The sequence below is a fragment of the Bos taurus genome, chromosome 29, assembly GCF_002263795.3.
Source record: "Bos taurus isolate L1 Dominette 01449 registration number 42190680 breed Hereford chromosome 29, ARS-UCD2.0, whole genome shotgun sequence".
Classification (NCBI taxonomy): Eukaryota; Metazoa; Chordata; class Mammalia; order Artiodactyla; family Bovidae; genus Bos; species Bos taurus.
The window spans coordinates 47,844,436-47,860,392 of record NC_037356.1 but is presented as its reverse complement, the minus strand read 5'-3'; the positions used below and the strand labels follow the sequence as shown (position 1 = coordinate 47,860,392).

Below are 15,957 nucleotides of genomic sequence, written 5' to 3'. Positions count from 1 at the left end.
AGCCCTGGGCGTCCTGTGGAGAGAGGCTCCCAGAGCTCGTGCCTCTGCTGCTTTTGTTGACACAAAGCGAGCCGACCATATGGAATTCAACTTACAGGCTCCCGGTGCTTTGCCTCATCTCGTCCCATCTTCCTCTCTCTCTCTCTCTCTATTTTTTTCCCCTTCAAATTTCAGAAGCAGTTCTCTTAGCAACCGAAAAAACGACACTTAATTACAGCCCCAGCAGCAAAGGCGGCAGAGCCTGCTCCCGGGGATGCTCCGTTAAGCTTTCGGAAAGGCCTTTCTCCTCGTGTAGAAATAACCCCGTGCCACCTGCCGCGGGGCTCCCCGCCACGGCCCCTCCCTCTGTGTTTGCCGCTTGGGCAGAACTTTTTCCCTGCCGCCTCTCCGTGTGTCTCCCGGACTCCCGTACGCAACGTGCAGCCTGGCTCGGAGCGGGCTTTTTATCAGCTGCCTGGAATTAGGGCGAGCTTTGGCTGGGCTGCAATCTTAATTGCTTCATCTCTCTTTTGTTTCCAAAAAAAAAATTAGGAAGGGGGATGGAAATCCTGTTTTCTCCAGGGTCATTACCTCCATGGGGGGGAGCCAGAGAAGTAATGGGTCCTTGTGTCTGATTCTTGCCAACGGAAATCTGGGTCACGTTCAGAGATTCCAGAAGACTGGCACTGGCCTCCCAGTTAACGCGGGTCTGGCTCGTAGCTTATCTGGAACCGGGACGTTTTCTCTCCGGGACCGGCTCCCCCACGTCTGCTGGCGGACACACGGCGGCTGCGGAGAGCGAGGAAAAACTTGGCTTTTGCTTTCGAATGAAAATGAGCAAAGCACAGGAGCCGTGCTCTGTCGCCCGGGGCGGGTCTGAGCCCTTGGATGGTCGGGGCTCGGGGCTCACCCAAGCCTCCCGCCTGCGAGCCTCCTCCCCGACGCACTGATCACAAAAGCAGGGGAGCGCGGCTCACATGACGGGCGCGGGGAGCGGCAGTGGGCTCTGAGAGCAGCCTCAGTCTACGCACGCTTGGTTCCCAGCTGACAGACAGAGTATGGGGTGGGCTCCGTCACCAGCGCGCTGGGTCTGGCCTGCCCAGCTATGTTCGGAGGCAGGCAGTGGCCAGACGCCTGCCGCCGCTCCCCAGGTCCAAACTGCTCCGGCGCCCAGGGGCTGGGCCGCCCTTCCCTTCCTCCCAGTCGAGAAGGTTATATAATGAGCGGACCGCTGCCAAAGTCGGAGGGAAAATGAAGTCTTTGTTAAATGCCTTCACCAAGAAGGAAGGTAAGCGGAGAGCCAGCCTAGGGCGCGGAGTGCATGGAAACAAGCAGCTTCTGACCGGGGTGGCGGGCGGTGGGGGAAGCCGGGGACTCCGGGTCCTCCTAAAATTGCCATTCATTCATTCCTGCCGTGTTAAGGGAGTAATTACTTCTGGTGGGCGACCGGGCTTTGTTGTAGTTGGTCTGGACTGTTAACCCACTTGAAGGTGTCGGTTTCATTTTTTTTTCCCCCAAGTCTCCAGCCCCTTGCAGAAATGTAGCTTGTACATCGTTAGTGCATCCAGAGCCTAACTGTTAAGGAACTAAGTCCTGTGGAAAATAGGAAGTTTGGCTCTAACCTGTCCGCTGCCTGGAGGCTGCCGAGCACTCAGGCAGGAGCAAGAGCCCCAGGACGCCACTGGCTGCCCTGGCCAGGTGGGCGCTTTCAGAACCGCCGCTTGGAGTCCCTTGGCCGTCCCCGGGTTGTGGTTTCGGGGAGCGGGTGGGAAATGCACTGTGGCAGACTTTGAAAGTGCATCTGGTTTTCTGCATGCCTTGTGTAATTTGTATTGTGGAAAAGAAACGTATAAATACATGCATGGAAGGCTAAGCTAAGAAAATATCCACCCACTTAGAGTTTGCAGATTGCCTGGAAGAAGGAAACAGTTGGGTGGAATATTAATCATTTTCAGACAGGAAAAGAGTTATTTCTAACCCTTTGCACATTAAAAAAAAAATAAAACAGCAACAACATTTCCACGGCGGGTTCCGGTTAGTTGGTTAAGGCAGGGAGCTCTCATTTTATGAAACCAGGAGGTTTATGAAGATGTGAGGTTAGAGGAATTAAGGAGACACTTTCCAGCCCAAGCCAAAAAATAAACATGGAAGAATTTCCAATTACACCACACAGGAGATGAACTTAATGTGAATCTTGGTAATTCAGTGAGATAACGTTCATTAGAATGTTCACTGAAACGTCACCTATGAGAGTCCAGCTGAGTAGCTCACTGGCTCCTTGGGGCAGAACGTATTTGCAGAAGTCCCAACTCTTGTATCCCTTAATCTTCCAAGGGCAGCCGCCCCCGCCCCCAACCCCACTGTGAATTGCTGCCACTCTCTGAAAGACCTCTTCCGCCTGGTTCTCAGGAGCGTACAGAAAAGACAGCCTTTGTCTGAGCACATCTGCTTCCACGATGAGCCCAGATTCACCTTCTGGGACTTTGATCTTGGTAACATGTGCTCAGCATGGGGGTTTCAGTTGGGGGCCTGGTGTTCTATTCACGCTGTTCCCTTGTCCCCTAGACTGTTCTTCCCCTTCGGAGTCTGTCTTAGCTATTGGCAGGGCTCCCCCCAAATTCCATCACTTTCCATCAAGGGCATTTGTAGCTGCTTATAACCATCAGAAAAATAGAACTGACTCTAAGGTCAGGGAAGCTGGGAGCCTCGGCATGAGTTCACATCATGGAGTGCAAGTGTTTCCTGGTCTGGGGGAGTCCCCTCCGAGCTGAGGTGACCCCTCCCCTCCATCCGCACGAGCTCTGGCTTGTCCTCGGGTGGGCGCAGGAAGGATGAGGCAGGAAGTCAAGGGGGCTCTGTTGCGAGCATCTGTTCAAGAGGCTGACTTCCTCTCGGTGCCGTGGTCCTGCAGTTGACGATCTCGGCAGGAAGAGCATCTCTCTCTGAGATCCTGGATCCGCCGTGCTAGTGAGGTCTCCTGTCCCCCCGCCCCCCTGCTGGGCGGGGCTCAGGTCACCCTCAGTCCTTCCAGAAGTCTTCAGGCTGCCGTCTGATGCTGACAGCAGCAGTGACATGGGGGTGGCTTCCCCCGGTGACCGGCAAAGACAAATGCGGGACTTTTCCCCAAAATAGACTTTCCCCCCAAAACACTGGACTGATTCCCCAGCGGCCGAGCCCTGGACAGGACAGCCTCTCGGGCCCCGGAGGTGGGAGTCCACGGAGCACGCCTTTCCTGCTCCCTGTCTCCCTCCCGGCTGGGCTGGCGCTGAAGAGCTGCTTTGCTTTGAAGAATTTGGAGTAGATGTGAGTGATGGTGCGCCTTGCCCTGACAGAGGGGCTTCAGAGGAAGCAGGCTGGCATCACTGCTGGAAAGAGCGTGACCTCCCCTTGGGTCACTTCCAAGTTCTCACCAGCCATACCAGCCAAGATGTGAATTCCAAGCGTGCGTCCTCGGGAAGCCTCGTGCCATTTCCCTGCGGCTTCCCCAGGCTGGCTGCGTGTGTCTGCTTTCCCAGGATGGTCCTGCCTCCCAGGGAGGCAGCGAAGGGTGCAGTGGGTTGCAGCTGTCTCGGTGGAGCTCTGCCAGCACCACCTCTGTCCCCACAAGCCCAGCCCTCCAGCAGGGGGTTGCCCAGGTTCTGGGTGGGGTGCAGCTGTCCTTGGTTTCCATGACGGACTTCACCACCTCTGACCTCGGGCAGCCGGGGCGGTGGACCATGTGGGACTCGGTCCTGAACTCGCCTTTCTCCTCTGAGACGCTGGTGTTCCCACGTCCCAGTCAGCCCTCCAGGAGGGCGCGTGTCTTCCTGTCGCTGTGCAGTCCGGTGTGTGGAGGGCCAGCTCGAGGAGGCTCGTGTTCTTTGCTGCCTGGCGTGGCTGCCATGCTGCTTCCCTGCAGCCCAGAGGCTTGTGTTTCTGTAGATGCCTCTTCTTGCAAAGGACGGGCTTCTCTGGTGTCTCGGCGGCAAAGAATCTGCCTGCAGTGCAGGAGATGTAGGAGACATGGGTTCCATCCCCGGGTCAGGAAGATCCCCTGGAGGGGGGCATGGCAACCCCCTCCAGGACTCTTGCCTGGAAAATCCCATGGACAGAGGAGCCCCGTGGGCTACAGTCCATTGGGTCCCAGAGAGTCAGACACGTCTGAAGCGACTGAGCGTACACACTTGGAAAGGACACTCTGTTTCTGACTCCAGCCCTCAGAGAAACCTGGGGTGCCGACCACGTGGGTTCCAGCCCTCATGGTACCCAAGGACCGTGTCCTCGTTCTGAGCCCCTGGCTGGGCCGACGTCCCAGAGCGAGGGGCTTGCCTCCAGTCTAGAACATCATGAGGAGCGTGGTGAGGTGTGTCCCCCGCCTCCTGTTTGATGCTTTGCTGCCAGTCCCGGTTTGAGGGGTGGAGAAAGGAGCACACTGGGTTCAGGCAGACGGATTCCAACCAGTAGAGCCAGGGGGCCACGTGTGTTTGCCCTGCCTGTAACAGCCCCACAGACGGGGCGGCTCAAACATTCGCTGTCTCCAGTCCTAGAGGGGGCTGGTCCTCCTGGGATCCCCCCACTCCTGGGCATGCAGACGGCCGTCCCCTCCCCATGTCCTCTCAGGGTTGGCCCTCTGTGTGTTCGTGTCCTGACCTCCTCTTCTTACAAGGACCCCAGTCCTGTGGGATTAGGGCCCCCCAGTGACCCCATTTTACCTTAATCACCTCTTAAAAGGCCCAATCTCCAAAGACAGCCACATTCTGAGGTGCTCAGGGTCAGGCCTCCAACTCCAACCCCCAGTGCAGGTCGCGGCGAGGAGGAGGAGGGACTCCACGGCTGCCTCCGTGTCTGCCTGTCCTTGCTGTGAGCCGGGGCAGCCAGTCGTCCACGGTCTCCGGGCCGCTGGAGGCGCGGGCGCGCGGATGGAAGTGGGACCCAAGCCTCTTCCATCTCAAGCATTGGCTTGAGCCTCCATGCAAGGGGGGTGCTCCCTGCCTCCACCCGTGTCTGCTTCTGTGTCAGGGCGAGCTCTGCACACGCGGGGGCCCTTGGGGGCTCAGCACAGAGCTCGCAGCGTCCGTGTCCTGGGCAGCTGGTGGGGGGAGGGGGTCAGGCACCTCTCCTGGATGACGGTGCCACGCGCGCTCACCCGCGTTTCCCCTCTCTCTGACCCAGTGCCCTTCCGAGAGGCTCCGGCGTACTCCAACCGCAGGCGGCGGCCCCCCAGCACGCTGGCCGCCCCGCGGCTCCTGCTGCGCTCCAACAGCGATAACAACCTCCACGCCGGTGCGCCCGACTGGGCTGTCTGCGCGGCCACCTCCCGCCTCAGCCTCTCGCCCCAGCTGCTGCAGCAGACGCCCGGCAAGGCCGACGGGGCCGCCAAGACCCTCGGGAGCTACACCCCCGGGCCCCGCAGCCGGTCGCCCTCGCTCAACAGGCTGGGCGGAGCCGGCGAGGATGCCAAGAGGCCCCAGCAGCCCTGGCACGTCGGGTAAGGAGCGACCTGGGCGTTGGAGGCGCGGGAGGCGTGGGAGTCCAGGGGGACCGGGGAGGGGGCATCTCTGTGCACGCGGCCCTGGATTCTGGACCTCGGGGTGCCACCAGAGATTGAGCAGGACCCCTGCTTGATTCCAACCCGGACGCTAAGAACACTTGAAAGCCAGAGCCGGCGACTGTACCCGGCAGGGTGGGCGCCCCACTGGGCTCCTGGGCCGGCTTGGGCTGCGGCGGGTGCCTGGGGCTGTTTCCTTTCCTTGTGCGTCCGCTTCAGGGTCTTAAAAGTGAAGTTTGTTCAGAGAAGGAGCTGAGGGCGCGGCCCGCTCTGGGCTGAGAGCTCCTCCAGGGGCCACGTGGGGGTTTTTGTTTGAAATAGAGTTTATTTACAGCGTTGTGTGAATTTCTGCCGTCCCACAGAGTAACTCAATTATATACATTCTGTTTGTTCTTTTCCACCGACGTTTATCCCAGGAGGTTGGGCGTAGGTCCCTGTAGGGCCTCGTTGTTCGTCCGTTCTGTATGCAGCAGTCTGCTCTGCGAGCCCAGCTTCCCCTCCACCCCCCCCGCCCCTGGCAACACGAGTCTGTCTGTGTCTGTGAGTCTGTTTCACAGGTAGCTTCACCGGTGCCGTATTTTAGATTCCACATGTAAGTGATGCCGTACGACTTTCGCTCGTCTGACCGGCTCCACTCACGTGATCACCTTTAGCTCCATCTGGGTTGCTGCAGTGCAGGCCTTGGCTTGATTCCGGGTCGGGAAGATCCCCCGGAGAAGGGATAGGCTGCCCACTGCAGTATTCCTGGGCTTCCCTGGTGGCTCAGCTGGTAAAGAATCCACCTGCAACGCGGGAGACCTGGGTTTCATCCCTGGGTTGGGAAGATCCCCTGGAGAAGGGAAAGGCTGCCCACTCCAGTATTCTGGCCTGGAGAATTCCATGGACTATACAGGTGCCAAGAGTCGGACACGACTGAGCAACTTAAAAAAAGAAACTGTTGCTGCGGACGGCGTCATTTCGTCCTTTCGATGACCGAGTAACGTGTCGTATGTGTGCACCGCATCCTCCTATCTGTCCCTCTGTCGCCGGACAATTGGGTTTCTCCATGGACCAGGCTTTATCGTGCATGGACCTGAGCCTGAGCGAGCACTCGCATTCGTGGCCACGAGGAGCCCTGGCAGAGCTGAGGGTGTGACGAGCCCCGGCCGGGGCATTGACAGCCCTGCCTGGTCCTGTTCTGTCTGCCTACGAGGCCCGGGTAGGGACGAGGCGTGCGTCTCAGCAGACGCTGAAGCAGCTGGGGCTGGCAACCCCATTCTTGGCCCCTTTCTAGACGGGGAGATAAAGCCAGCAAAGGCCAGACCCAGCATGAACCCCCAGGCATCTCTCTGGGGCGCTCTGGACTCTCCCCGCTCTGTCTCCCGCGCCGGCAGGAGGCTGCAGTCCCTGGAGCTCCAGCTCCCAGGCACAACCGTCCTCTCCTCGCGTGGCCTCCGGCGTTTGTGTGTCCAGGCTGAGCCTTCCTGGCGGTGGACTCCTGGCCGGGGCCTCAGTGCTAGTCGGAGCAAGCAGCGCTGTCCCTGACCTGTCACCCCCGCCCCGCGGTGTCGCGTGGACCCACACGCTGCTCCATGCGCCTCGGCTCACCCCGTCGTCCTCCATGGAAGACCCCGCGTCCCCGTTTCCCAGATGAGAGCACTGAGGCCGGGTCCTGGAGCCGGCGCAGGTCGTGGGAGTTGTCCTTCCTGAGCTCCGCCCTCACCCTCGGCGGTCCCGGGCAGCCGGCGCCCTGTGCGTTTGGCCTGGCTCGGCGTGTCCGCTGAGGGGCGAGTGTCCACTTTGGTCCAGCCGTCTGCCCGGTGACCAGGGTCCCCGTCCCGCTGCACACCGTTGAGTTGGGCAGGCCTGGTAGGCTGCCGTCTATGGGGTTGCACAGAGTCGGACACGACTGAAGCGACTTAGCCGCAGCAGCAGCAGCAGCAGCAGCCTGCCTGCGGCGCCTCTAGCCAGCCGGGGTCCTTCCTAATGCCACATCCCCAGGTCCGATCACAGATGTTGGGGAGGGCAACCAGGAGTCTGGGTGGAGGGGTCAGTGTCCCGGGCAGTCCTGGGGGAAGGCTGATTGCTGTGACCGGGAGCAGCAGGCCAGCTGTCCAGGCTGCGGCTGTGTGGGTCCGGGGAGAGCCTGCCCGTGGGGACCCCAGTTTCCTGGCCCCTCGGCGGGGTCACAGCCTGCCCCCTCGGTGCCAGCGCCCCCAGGCACACCTTGGCACTAGGACCCGTGCACGCCTCCCCCTGCAGTCTCATTCTCAGACCCAGCAGCCCTCCTGGCTCTGGTCTAGATTCTCGCTCCAAGTCACCCCAGGGAGAAGCGCCAGGTGCCGGGAGCCGCTTAAAGCTGAATTAAAGGGTTCCCCAGGGGCCTCAAATTCCACTTCACACAGTTAGCGGGAATTATGGCTGTAATTTTAAAGCGAGTGGGTCCCCTTCCTCCAGGACGAAATCTAATAAGATCCTGAAGGCGGGGTGGCCGAGAACTTGCAAAAGCTGCAAAGAAAACACTGCTGCGGAGAGAGGCCAGCCTCGCGTGCTGCAGTGCCCGTCTGCTTGTCCCTGGCGCCCCTGTGCGGGGTGTGCGTGCGCGTGTCTGTGCATTTGCGCCCGCGTGCGTCAGCGTGTGCGCACTGGTGTGTGTGCGTGTGTGTTCGGGTGCCTGCATTTCTGTGTTTGTGTTTAGATGCAGTGTGTTTGCGTGTGTGCATTTTCCCGTACTTTTTATGTCCAAGTGTGTGCGTGTGTGTGTGAGGCGCGCGTGTGTGTGTGTGAGGCGCGCGTGTGTGTGTGAGGTGTGCGTGTGTGCACGCACTTACGTCTCTGGGTGTGCCTCGTGCATGCCTATGTGTGTTGGGTGTGATGGTGCACATGTTTGCATGGACTTCCATGTCCGTGTGTGCGTTTGTGTCTGGGTGTGCATGCGTGTCCGTGTGTGTGCGTGTGTGACGGTCACCGCCCCAGCCTGTCCTGAGTGCCCCTGCGGGGCTTCCTGGGCACGCTCCCTGGACAACTCCTGGGCTCCTTCCTTATTCACCTGGTGCCTCGTCTTCGGCGACTGTGAAATGAGGACCGTAATGCAGTGGCTCCCTGGCTGCTCCCAAGACCGAACACGTGACTGCACGGCGGTCCTCGCGTGTAACAAGCCCGAAGTCCACAGTGGCCTGGAGCTGCAGCTCAGCTCTGTGTCCTCCCGGGGGTGGGGTGCCTGGCCCGGCGGTTCCCGTCACCCCGGCTGTGGTTGCCCTGGGAGAGAGAGGCTGCTGGGATGCAGGGCTCTCAGCGCTGACACTGCTGGCTACCCATCCCCATCAGGGGGCTGTGGCCCCGGCCCAGCCAGCCCCGCCATCCCCGCCGATTCCTGTCCTTCCGTCCCCAGCCGTCAGGGCCTGCCTGGCCCCTGTCCATCTGCTTAGGACCATTCACTCATTCATGACAGCCACTGTGTCCTGACAGGAGCCCACGGGGGACCTGCCCGCAAGACCCTGCTGTGCCAGTGGGAACCTGCTGGGAGCCCTGGCTCCTGGGCCGCCAGGATGATGGCGGCATTTGAGCCGCGTGCAAGCTGTCTGCTTCCACATCTGTGCTCAGATGTGAAAGTGGCCACGCACGCCGCCCCAGTGATGGAGGGCCTGTGCACGGGCACCGCGGCGCAGCCCTGGGGGCTCGAGGGGGTGGCGGCTCAGAGCCCAGCGCTTTCCCAGGACAGACGGGGCCTCTGGAGGGAGGACTCGGCTCCCAGCCTCGGGGTGCCCCAAGCAGCCCCAGAGCGCTTTCTGGCTCTGGCAGACCCTGGAGGTGGGCTGGGGGCACTCCCCGGTCGTGGTGGGGAGAGCCCCGGGCCCACATGGACCTCTGTGTCCCAAGGTCCTGCCCAGTGGGTAGCTGCCAAACTGCTGGTCGTGTCCAGCTCTGTCTCCTTCCTGCTGTGTGACTTTAGGCTAGTTGCTTGTCCGCTCTGTGCCTTTGTCTTCTTGTATGTCCAGAGGGTCTAATGGGTTTGTGACGAGGGTGAGGCTGAGTGTAGCAGCTGCTCTCACTGTTATTCAGGAGTGCTGGCTACTTGGTGTCATCGTCGCCAAGGACATCTTGAAAGACCTTCAGCTGCTGCTGGGCGGGCACAGGAAGGTCGTCCTGGTGACGGCCATGGCTTGGGCTAAGAGGAAGTGGAGAGCAGCAGGTCAGTCGAGTCCTAGCGTTCCAAGCACCTGGGGGGTCCCCTCTGGCCGCCCCCCACCACGCCCTCTCCTTGCTCTCTCGCTGCCCACGGGAAGGCTGGCCACTCAGCACCCCTGCAGGTACAGGCCTTGGTGCCCACTTGAGGCCCCGGAAGCCTCAGCCAGGCGTGTGACAGGGACCTCTGTGTGGCCAGAACCGGCTTCGGGCCCAACCTCAGGTGCAGACGGCCTCCCCCAACATCCCCTCACCCATCCCTGGGCCCCTGTGGGTCTGACTGAGCCTCCCGGGCTGGGCCGGCCTCCCCCGGGAACCACCCTTGAGAGCCAGTGGACCCTAGTGCCAAGCAGAGGAGGGAGGAGCTGTCCAGAGCGGAGGGGAGCCCGTGTACCCGCTGCCCTGGCCGGCGTCCTGCCTCACCTGGAGGCTCTGCGTGCACCTGCTCGAGGCGCCCTCTAGTGGCGCCCACTGGCGTGGCCGGTCCAGGTCCCTGAGAACCAGCCTGAGAAGGGGCTTTGCCGGGTGGCTCCATCATCGCCCACCCCCTGAGCGTGGAGAGGAGTAGGACCCCTCCCAGCTGGCCTGTTCTCAGAGCAGCTCTTGATGCATTTTTGCAAAGCCCAGGCCCTGGTCCTGAGGGCCGCCCTGGCCTCACCGGCCCCAGGGAGCGTGTGAGCCACCCTCCTGTCAAAGGAGCTATTCCCGGGTAGGTTCGGCTCAGCAGAGAGGAAGCCCGCTGCGTGCAGGCAGGGAGGCTCGCTGGCCGCGTCTCCCGCCCACAGGGAGACAGCAGCCCCCACTGGCCGCACAGGTGGGCAGAGCTGGCAAGGTTCCTGCCTCCAGACAGACCCCGGCAGGGGCTCGGCTAAGTCCGCCTCTCGCCTTGCTCTCTGGTTTCCTTCCCTGAATCGGGCTGTGTGGGCCGAGCTGGGGTTCCCGGAGGTTTCGGGGTGGCAGGACCCTACCCTGCCCTGCACACCCCTTCCAGGGGCTGTTCCCCCACTGGGCAGCTTGAGGGGTGAAGGGCGCCCTGGGGTCCCTCTGGATCGCATCTCTGTTCACCTGCAGGCACCCTCGCCCCGCTCCTGGGGACACGGGAACCGGAGGGCAGAGCTGTACGCCCCCAGGGCGCGGGGGCCTGGGTTCCTCGGTGAGAGCCACGGGGTGCTCCCTCCCTCGGCCACACGGACCCAGAAAGGGGGTGGGGGTGAGCCGGGCTGTCCCCTGCCCCCTCGCTGTGCTGCCTGACCCAGGCTGCTAGGGGCATGTCACCCGCACATCAGGAGCAGGGGGCCCACGAGGCCTGGCCCCCTGGCGCGGAGGCGGAGCCGGGGAAGGGTCGCCCAGGGGAGCGGGTGCCTCCTGCCTGCTGGGGAGTCAGGTGCGGGCGCACGCGGGCTGCCCTCGCCTGTCACTCGGCTCCCCCGCACGGCTGACACTCAGGGTTCGCTCTCACCTGGGGGCATGAACGCACAGGAAGGCTGGCCTCCAGGGCAGCGGTGGATGCCCTGAGACAAGTCAGCCCCAGAGCTGTCATCAAAGACGGGGAGCCCCTAACAGAGTCCCTGGGAGTCAGAGCTCATGCAGGTCACCCCTCCTGGGGTGAGGGGGCTGCCATCTAGGGTGAAGAAAGGGGCCAGCCAGACTGGGGAGAGGCAGGGCGTCCCGGGTGGCCGGAGCAGACCGGGGGCAGCTTTCAGGGGAAAGGTACCTTACAGACTGTCCCCATCCCACGGGGGCTCTTGTGCCCGCCCCCTGCTTCCTGGAGCCGGGGTGGTCTTGGAGGTGCAAGCAGGCAGCACCCCAGTGCCGGTGGCTGGGGGACCCCTGGGGGTGTCGGGCAGCGGCCCCCGCTTCTCTGGAGTCCGTGAAAGCCTCTGATGTGCACTCGTGCCCAGGTCGCGGCGCCCTGGCCTGCAGGATGGGGCGTCCAGTCATTGTCCATCCCCGCCGCACTCCTCAGGACCGCGTGGGGAGGCCGTGGAGCGCGGGGTATGGGCCCCAGGGCCACCCCAGGAGCCCAGGAGGGACCACGGTGCCCCGGGCCACATGTGGGCCGAGGGCTCTGGAGCTTCTACCGGCCTGAAGGTAGAGAGGGAGACGATGCTGATGGTACAAGGAGCAGTGTGGGGTCTGAGCTTTTACACTTCAGACACACTGTCAGCGGGGCCAGGGCCTTGTGCTGGAAGCCACCTTCTGCCAGAGCCTCCCGCAGGCAACATCCAGCACCCTCTTGTCCACCCATCCTGTGTGAGCCTGGAACCTGGGAGACACCCCGATTTCTAGTTCATCCCAGCGCAGAGCAGGCAGCCTGCAGGCAGCCTGGGCTGCGGTCAGCGAGCCAGGATGTGAGGTCAGGACTGTATCTGTGCCTCAGCCATTATTTATGGAGCCTCTGTTTTTCTCACCTGTAAAATGGGGCTTCGCAAGGCTCAGATTAACCTGGCGTGGGAAGATGCTTCAGCATCTGTGTGGGACCACACATCACTGCTGGTACTTAGAACCATGGATGCACGCTGATCTTCAAGGACCAGTTTCTTCCTGTTCTTAAGCAAAGGTTTCCCGGGCTTGAACCGATGCTCCCAGGCTAGAGCTGTCTTTGCTTTGACTTCTCTGCCCAGTGACGCATACTCTGGAGCCGGCTGAAACCAGCTGGCTGACACGTGCATCTTGTCACCCACTTTTCAGCTGAAGCAGAGTGGTAATGGCATGAGTGTTCATACGACACCTGTGCAGAGCAGTTCCTGCTGACTCACTCTCGGCTCTCACCAGATCATCCTGTCTTCTCAGATGGGGAAACCAAGACTTCCAGAGGTTAACTGACTTGTTCAGAATCTGATAGTAAGTGATCAGCTGGGCTCTGGCAGGGTTCTTTAGAAATTTGGATGGAAGAGTGGATAGGTGGTGTTTGTACAAGTGGTAAGAAGGATGGAGGATGGTAAGTGAGTGGATGGATGGATAGATGGTTGGATTCATGGTTGGTGAATGGGTGGATAGGTGAGTTGATGGATGATGAGATGGATAGCTGGATGGATGCGTGGATAGATGAATGGTTGAAATAGATGCGTGGATGATTGGATGCCTGATGGATGGTTGGATGCATGATGGATGGGGTGGGTGGATGGATGGATAGATGGATGGTTGGATGTGTGATGGATGGGGTGAGTGAATGAATGGATGGATAGGTGAGTTGATGGATGATGGATGGATGGTTGGATGCATGATGGATGGAGTGGGTGGATGGATGGATAGGTGAGTTGATGGATGATGGGTGGATGGATAGAGGGATGGTTGGATGCATGATGGATGGGGTGAGTGGATGGATGGATGAATGGGTGGATGGTTGGATGCGTGGTGGATGGGGTGGGTGGATGGATGGATGAATGGATGGATGGATGAATGGGTGGATGGTTGGATGCGTGATGGATGGGGTGGGTGGATGGATGGATGGGTGAGTTGATGGATGATGGATGGATGGTTGGATGCATGATGGATGGAGTGGGTGGATGGATGGATAGGTGAGTTGATGGATGATGGGTGGATGGATAGAGGGATGGTTGGATGCATGATGGATGGGGTGAGTGGATGGATGGATGAATGGGTGGATGGTTGGATGCGTGATGGATGGGGTGGATGGATGGATGGATGGGTGAGTTGATGGATGATGAGTGGGTGGGTGGGTGGATGGATGGTCAGATGCAAAGGTGATAACTGCTACTGAAGCCGCGGTGACTGAGCTGGTGGGGGCTGGGGCGGCAGGCTCCATCTGTGTTCCCTCACGGATCCTCCCAGGAGCCCCACCCAGCAGACCCCACTCAGCCGTTGCTCAGCGCCATGGCAGCTACATCAGGGGAGATCCAAGCCCTACTTTTGGAGGTTGGGGTGAGGAGGGCCTCTGCACCTGGTTGGGGTGTCCTTTGAGAGCCCCCACCCTCTGTGACCCCAAGCCTCTTCCAAACCCTTGGATCTAGGTGGAGCCGCTCCAGGAGACACTTCCCAAGGAATTGAGTCCCTTTGGTTTCCAGGACTTGGGAACTGGGAGCTGGAGAGGAGAGCCTGGTGATGCTCAGCCCCTCATAGTGAAGGCACTGTCCCCCACCTCCCGTCTCCTGTCTCCTGCCTCCCGTCCCAGCCCCGAGTTAGGCTGAGCTGAGGCAGGTTGAATGGATGGATCCACATCCCACTGGGCAGGCAGGCAGGCCGTCCTCTCCAGAGGGAACTCAGAGTTCTGGCTTTACCCGGGTTCTTGCCCACCGCAGGCAGGGGGCCTAACTTGTCCTTCCTCCCAGCGAGTCAGCCGTCCTGCCAGCTGTCACCTCTGGGCCAGAGGTGGTCACACAACCTGGCCCTTGCAGGTCTCGCTGCTCTGGACTCTGGGGTGTTTGGGATCAGTGATGTCCGTGAGGAGGGAGCCTCCGACCCTCCGGGTGGATCTTCCCATCTGTGTGTTGACCTGTACCTGGCAGAGGGGGAGGAAGTGAGGGGGTGCAGGGCAGCTGCCTGGTGCGAAGTTCACGGGCATCTCTTTCCAGGATGCTGTGATCTCTGTCTGTGACTTCAGCTTGGTCAGAGAAGCCTGGAGTGGGGGGCAAGCAGAGGCGGGGGCATCCCTGGGGACAGACGGCACGCAGACACGGGGCTGCGGCTTGTCACCACACTGTCCTGAGCCCAGGTGAGCACCCGGGAAAGCTCACGCACCTGCCCTCTGCTCCCGTGGTTTGGGGAGAGCTCTGGGCTTTGGGGTCAGCCTGGCAGAGCTGGCGGTCAGTCCTCCTCCCCTGACGAGCATAGATTATGGTGTCAAGCGAGCACGTCACATGTGTACTCATGGGCTCTGCCCGTGCCTAGCTCTCAGTCATGACCTTGAGTGAAAACATAAGCATAATGAAATACAGCACGGTCACGCTTCCGTGAATTCTTGCAAACAAAAAGCAACTTATGTTATTTATCAGGAATGCCGATGTGGGTAAAGCAAAGCCCGAAAGGAATCGAGGGGTTCACATTAAATCCCCAAAGTCAGTGGTCATGTCGTATTCTAGAAGCTTCCCTGCATGCCTGTTTCACACTTTGCAGAAAGCTCAAGGTTCCGTCTGGGGCTCCCAGCCCACGGCATGTGTCGTCTGAATGGAGGAGCGTGGTTGGGGACCCCACCCTTCATGGTGATGAATTTGTGACGCGGGTGGACCCCTCCCGAGACTCAGATGTGGCTCCCCGATGTGGGACTCTGCCCCCAGGGTTGTTAATCCTCCTCCTCCCCATCACAGGTGGGGTGCCCTCTTGGGAGACGCCAGCCGGACGTGAACGCTTTTCCAGGAAGCTTTGTAGCATCCTCTGTAAATCCCTGCCCACATTCATCCACGTGTGTGTGGCTCTTCTAAAGACCGCCCTCTCCCCGGAGGAGAGCTCAGTGTGACTCCTTAAGGTCACCCTGATGAGCGCGTGCTCTCCTCCCCTCCCAGGAGTCAGCCCTGGTCACCCGTCACAAAGACGGGGATGTCATTACAGAAAACACTATGCACGTTTCTCTGGGAGCTGTGCTTCTCTCTCGCTCACTCTCTCTCTCTCTCTCTCCCTCTCGTTCCACCACTGTGCCCAGTTAAGTTAGGCATCCACTCTGTGTCAGGCCTGGAAGTTACCCTGGAAACACACGCTCTTTGTGAAATACTCACATAACACGCATTCAAGTCCCATTTGTGAAATGTCCCCAGGGCAGCTGGGCTGGGCCGCCTGCCCCGCGATGGTGGAACCTTGTGCCAGCGGGTTCTGGGTGATGCCTCGCCCGGCGCGGCTGACACTTACCATGAGACGGGTCAGACGGCAGACACCAGGGCCTGCCTCAGTTGCGGCCCCACTGGAGTCTGTATTGAAAAAGCACATAAAACTGACCGCCGGAGCGTGTCCAGGCGTGCGGTTCAGGGGCATTAAGTACGCTCACATTGTCGCGTACCTGCCCTCTCCACCTGTTCTAGAACTTCTTCCTAAACTGAAACCCGGTCCCCACGGAAGGCTCGCTTCCCAGCCTCTCCCCCACCCCATCCTGTGTATGGATCTGACCACACGGGGTGCCTGTCGTGGTGGAATCGGGCGTCATCTGTCCTTCTGTGACTGGCTTCCTTTAATCAGGCGTCATCTGTCCTTCTGTGACTGGCTTCCTTTAAGCAGGCGTCAGCTGTCCTTCTGTGACTGGCTTCCTTTAAGCAGCGGAACGTCCTCAGGCTCCATATGTTGTCGCCTGTGGCAGAATCTCCCTTTTTAAGTCTGAACAATGTTCCACCATATGGATG

General features: G+C 60.4%; 1 protein-coding gene across 5 annotated transcripts in view; it reads left to right on the top strand.

The window, feature by feature from the left end:
- SHANK2 (SH3 and multiple ankyrin repeat domains 2) overlaps positions 1 to 15,957 on the top strand; it is a 561,554-nt gene that overhangs the window by 258,972 nt on the left and 286,625 nt on the right. For 4 of the 5 annotated variants that reach the window (XM_024987497.2, XM_015461388.3, XM_015461387.3 and 1 more), the window contains one exon: positions 5,131 to 5,446. In XM_024987497.2, coding sequence (XP_024843265.1) covers positions 5,131 to 5,446 — 316 coding nt within the window. Of the gene's footprint in view, positions 1 to 1,193; positions 1,268 to 5,130; positions 5,447 to 15,957 lie in introns of those variants that run through there. The other variant, XM_059883125.1, reaches the window with a different exon arrangement.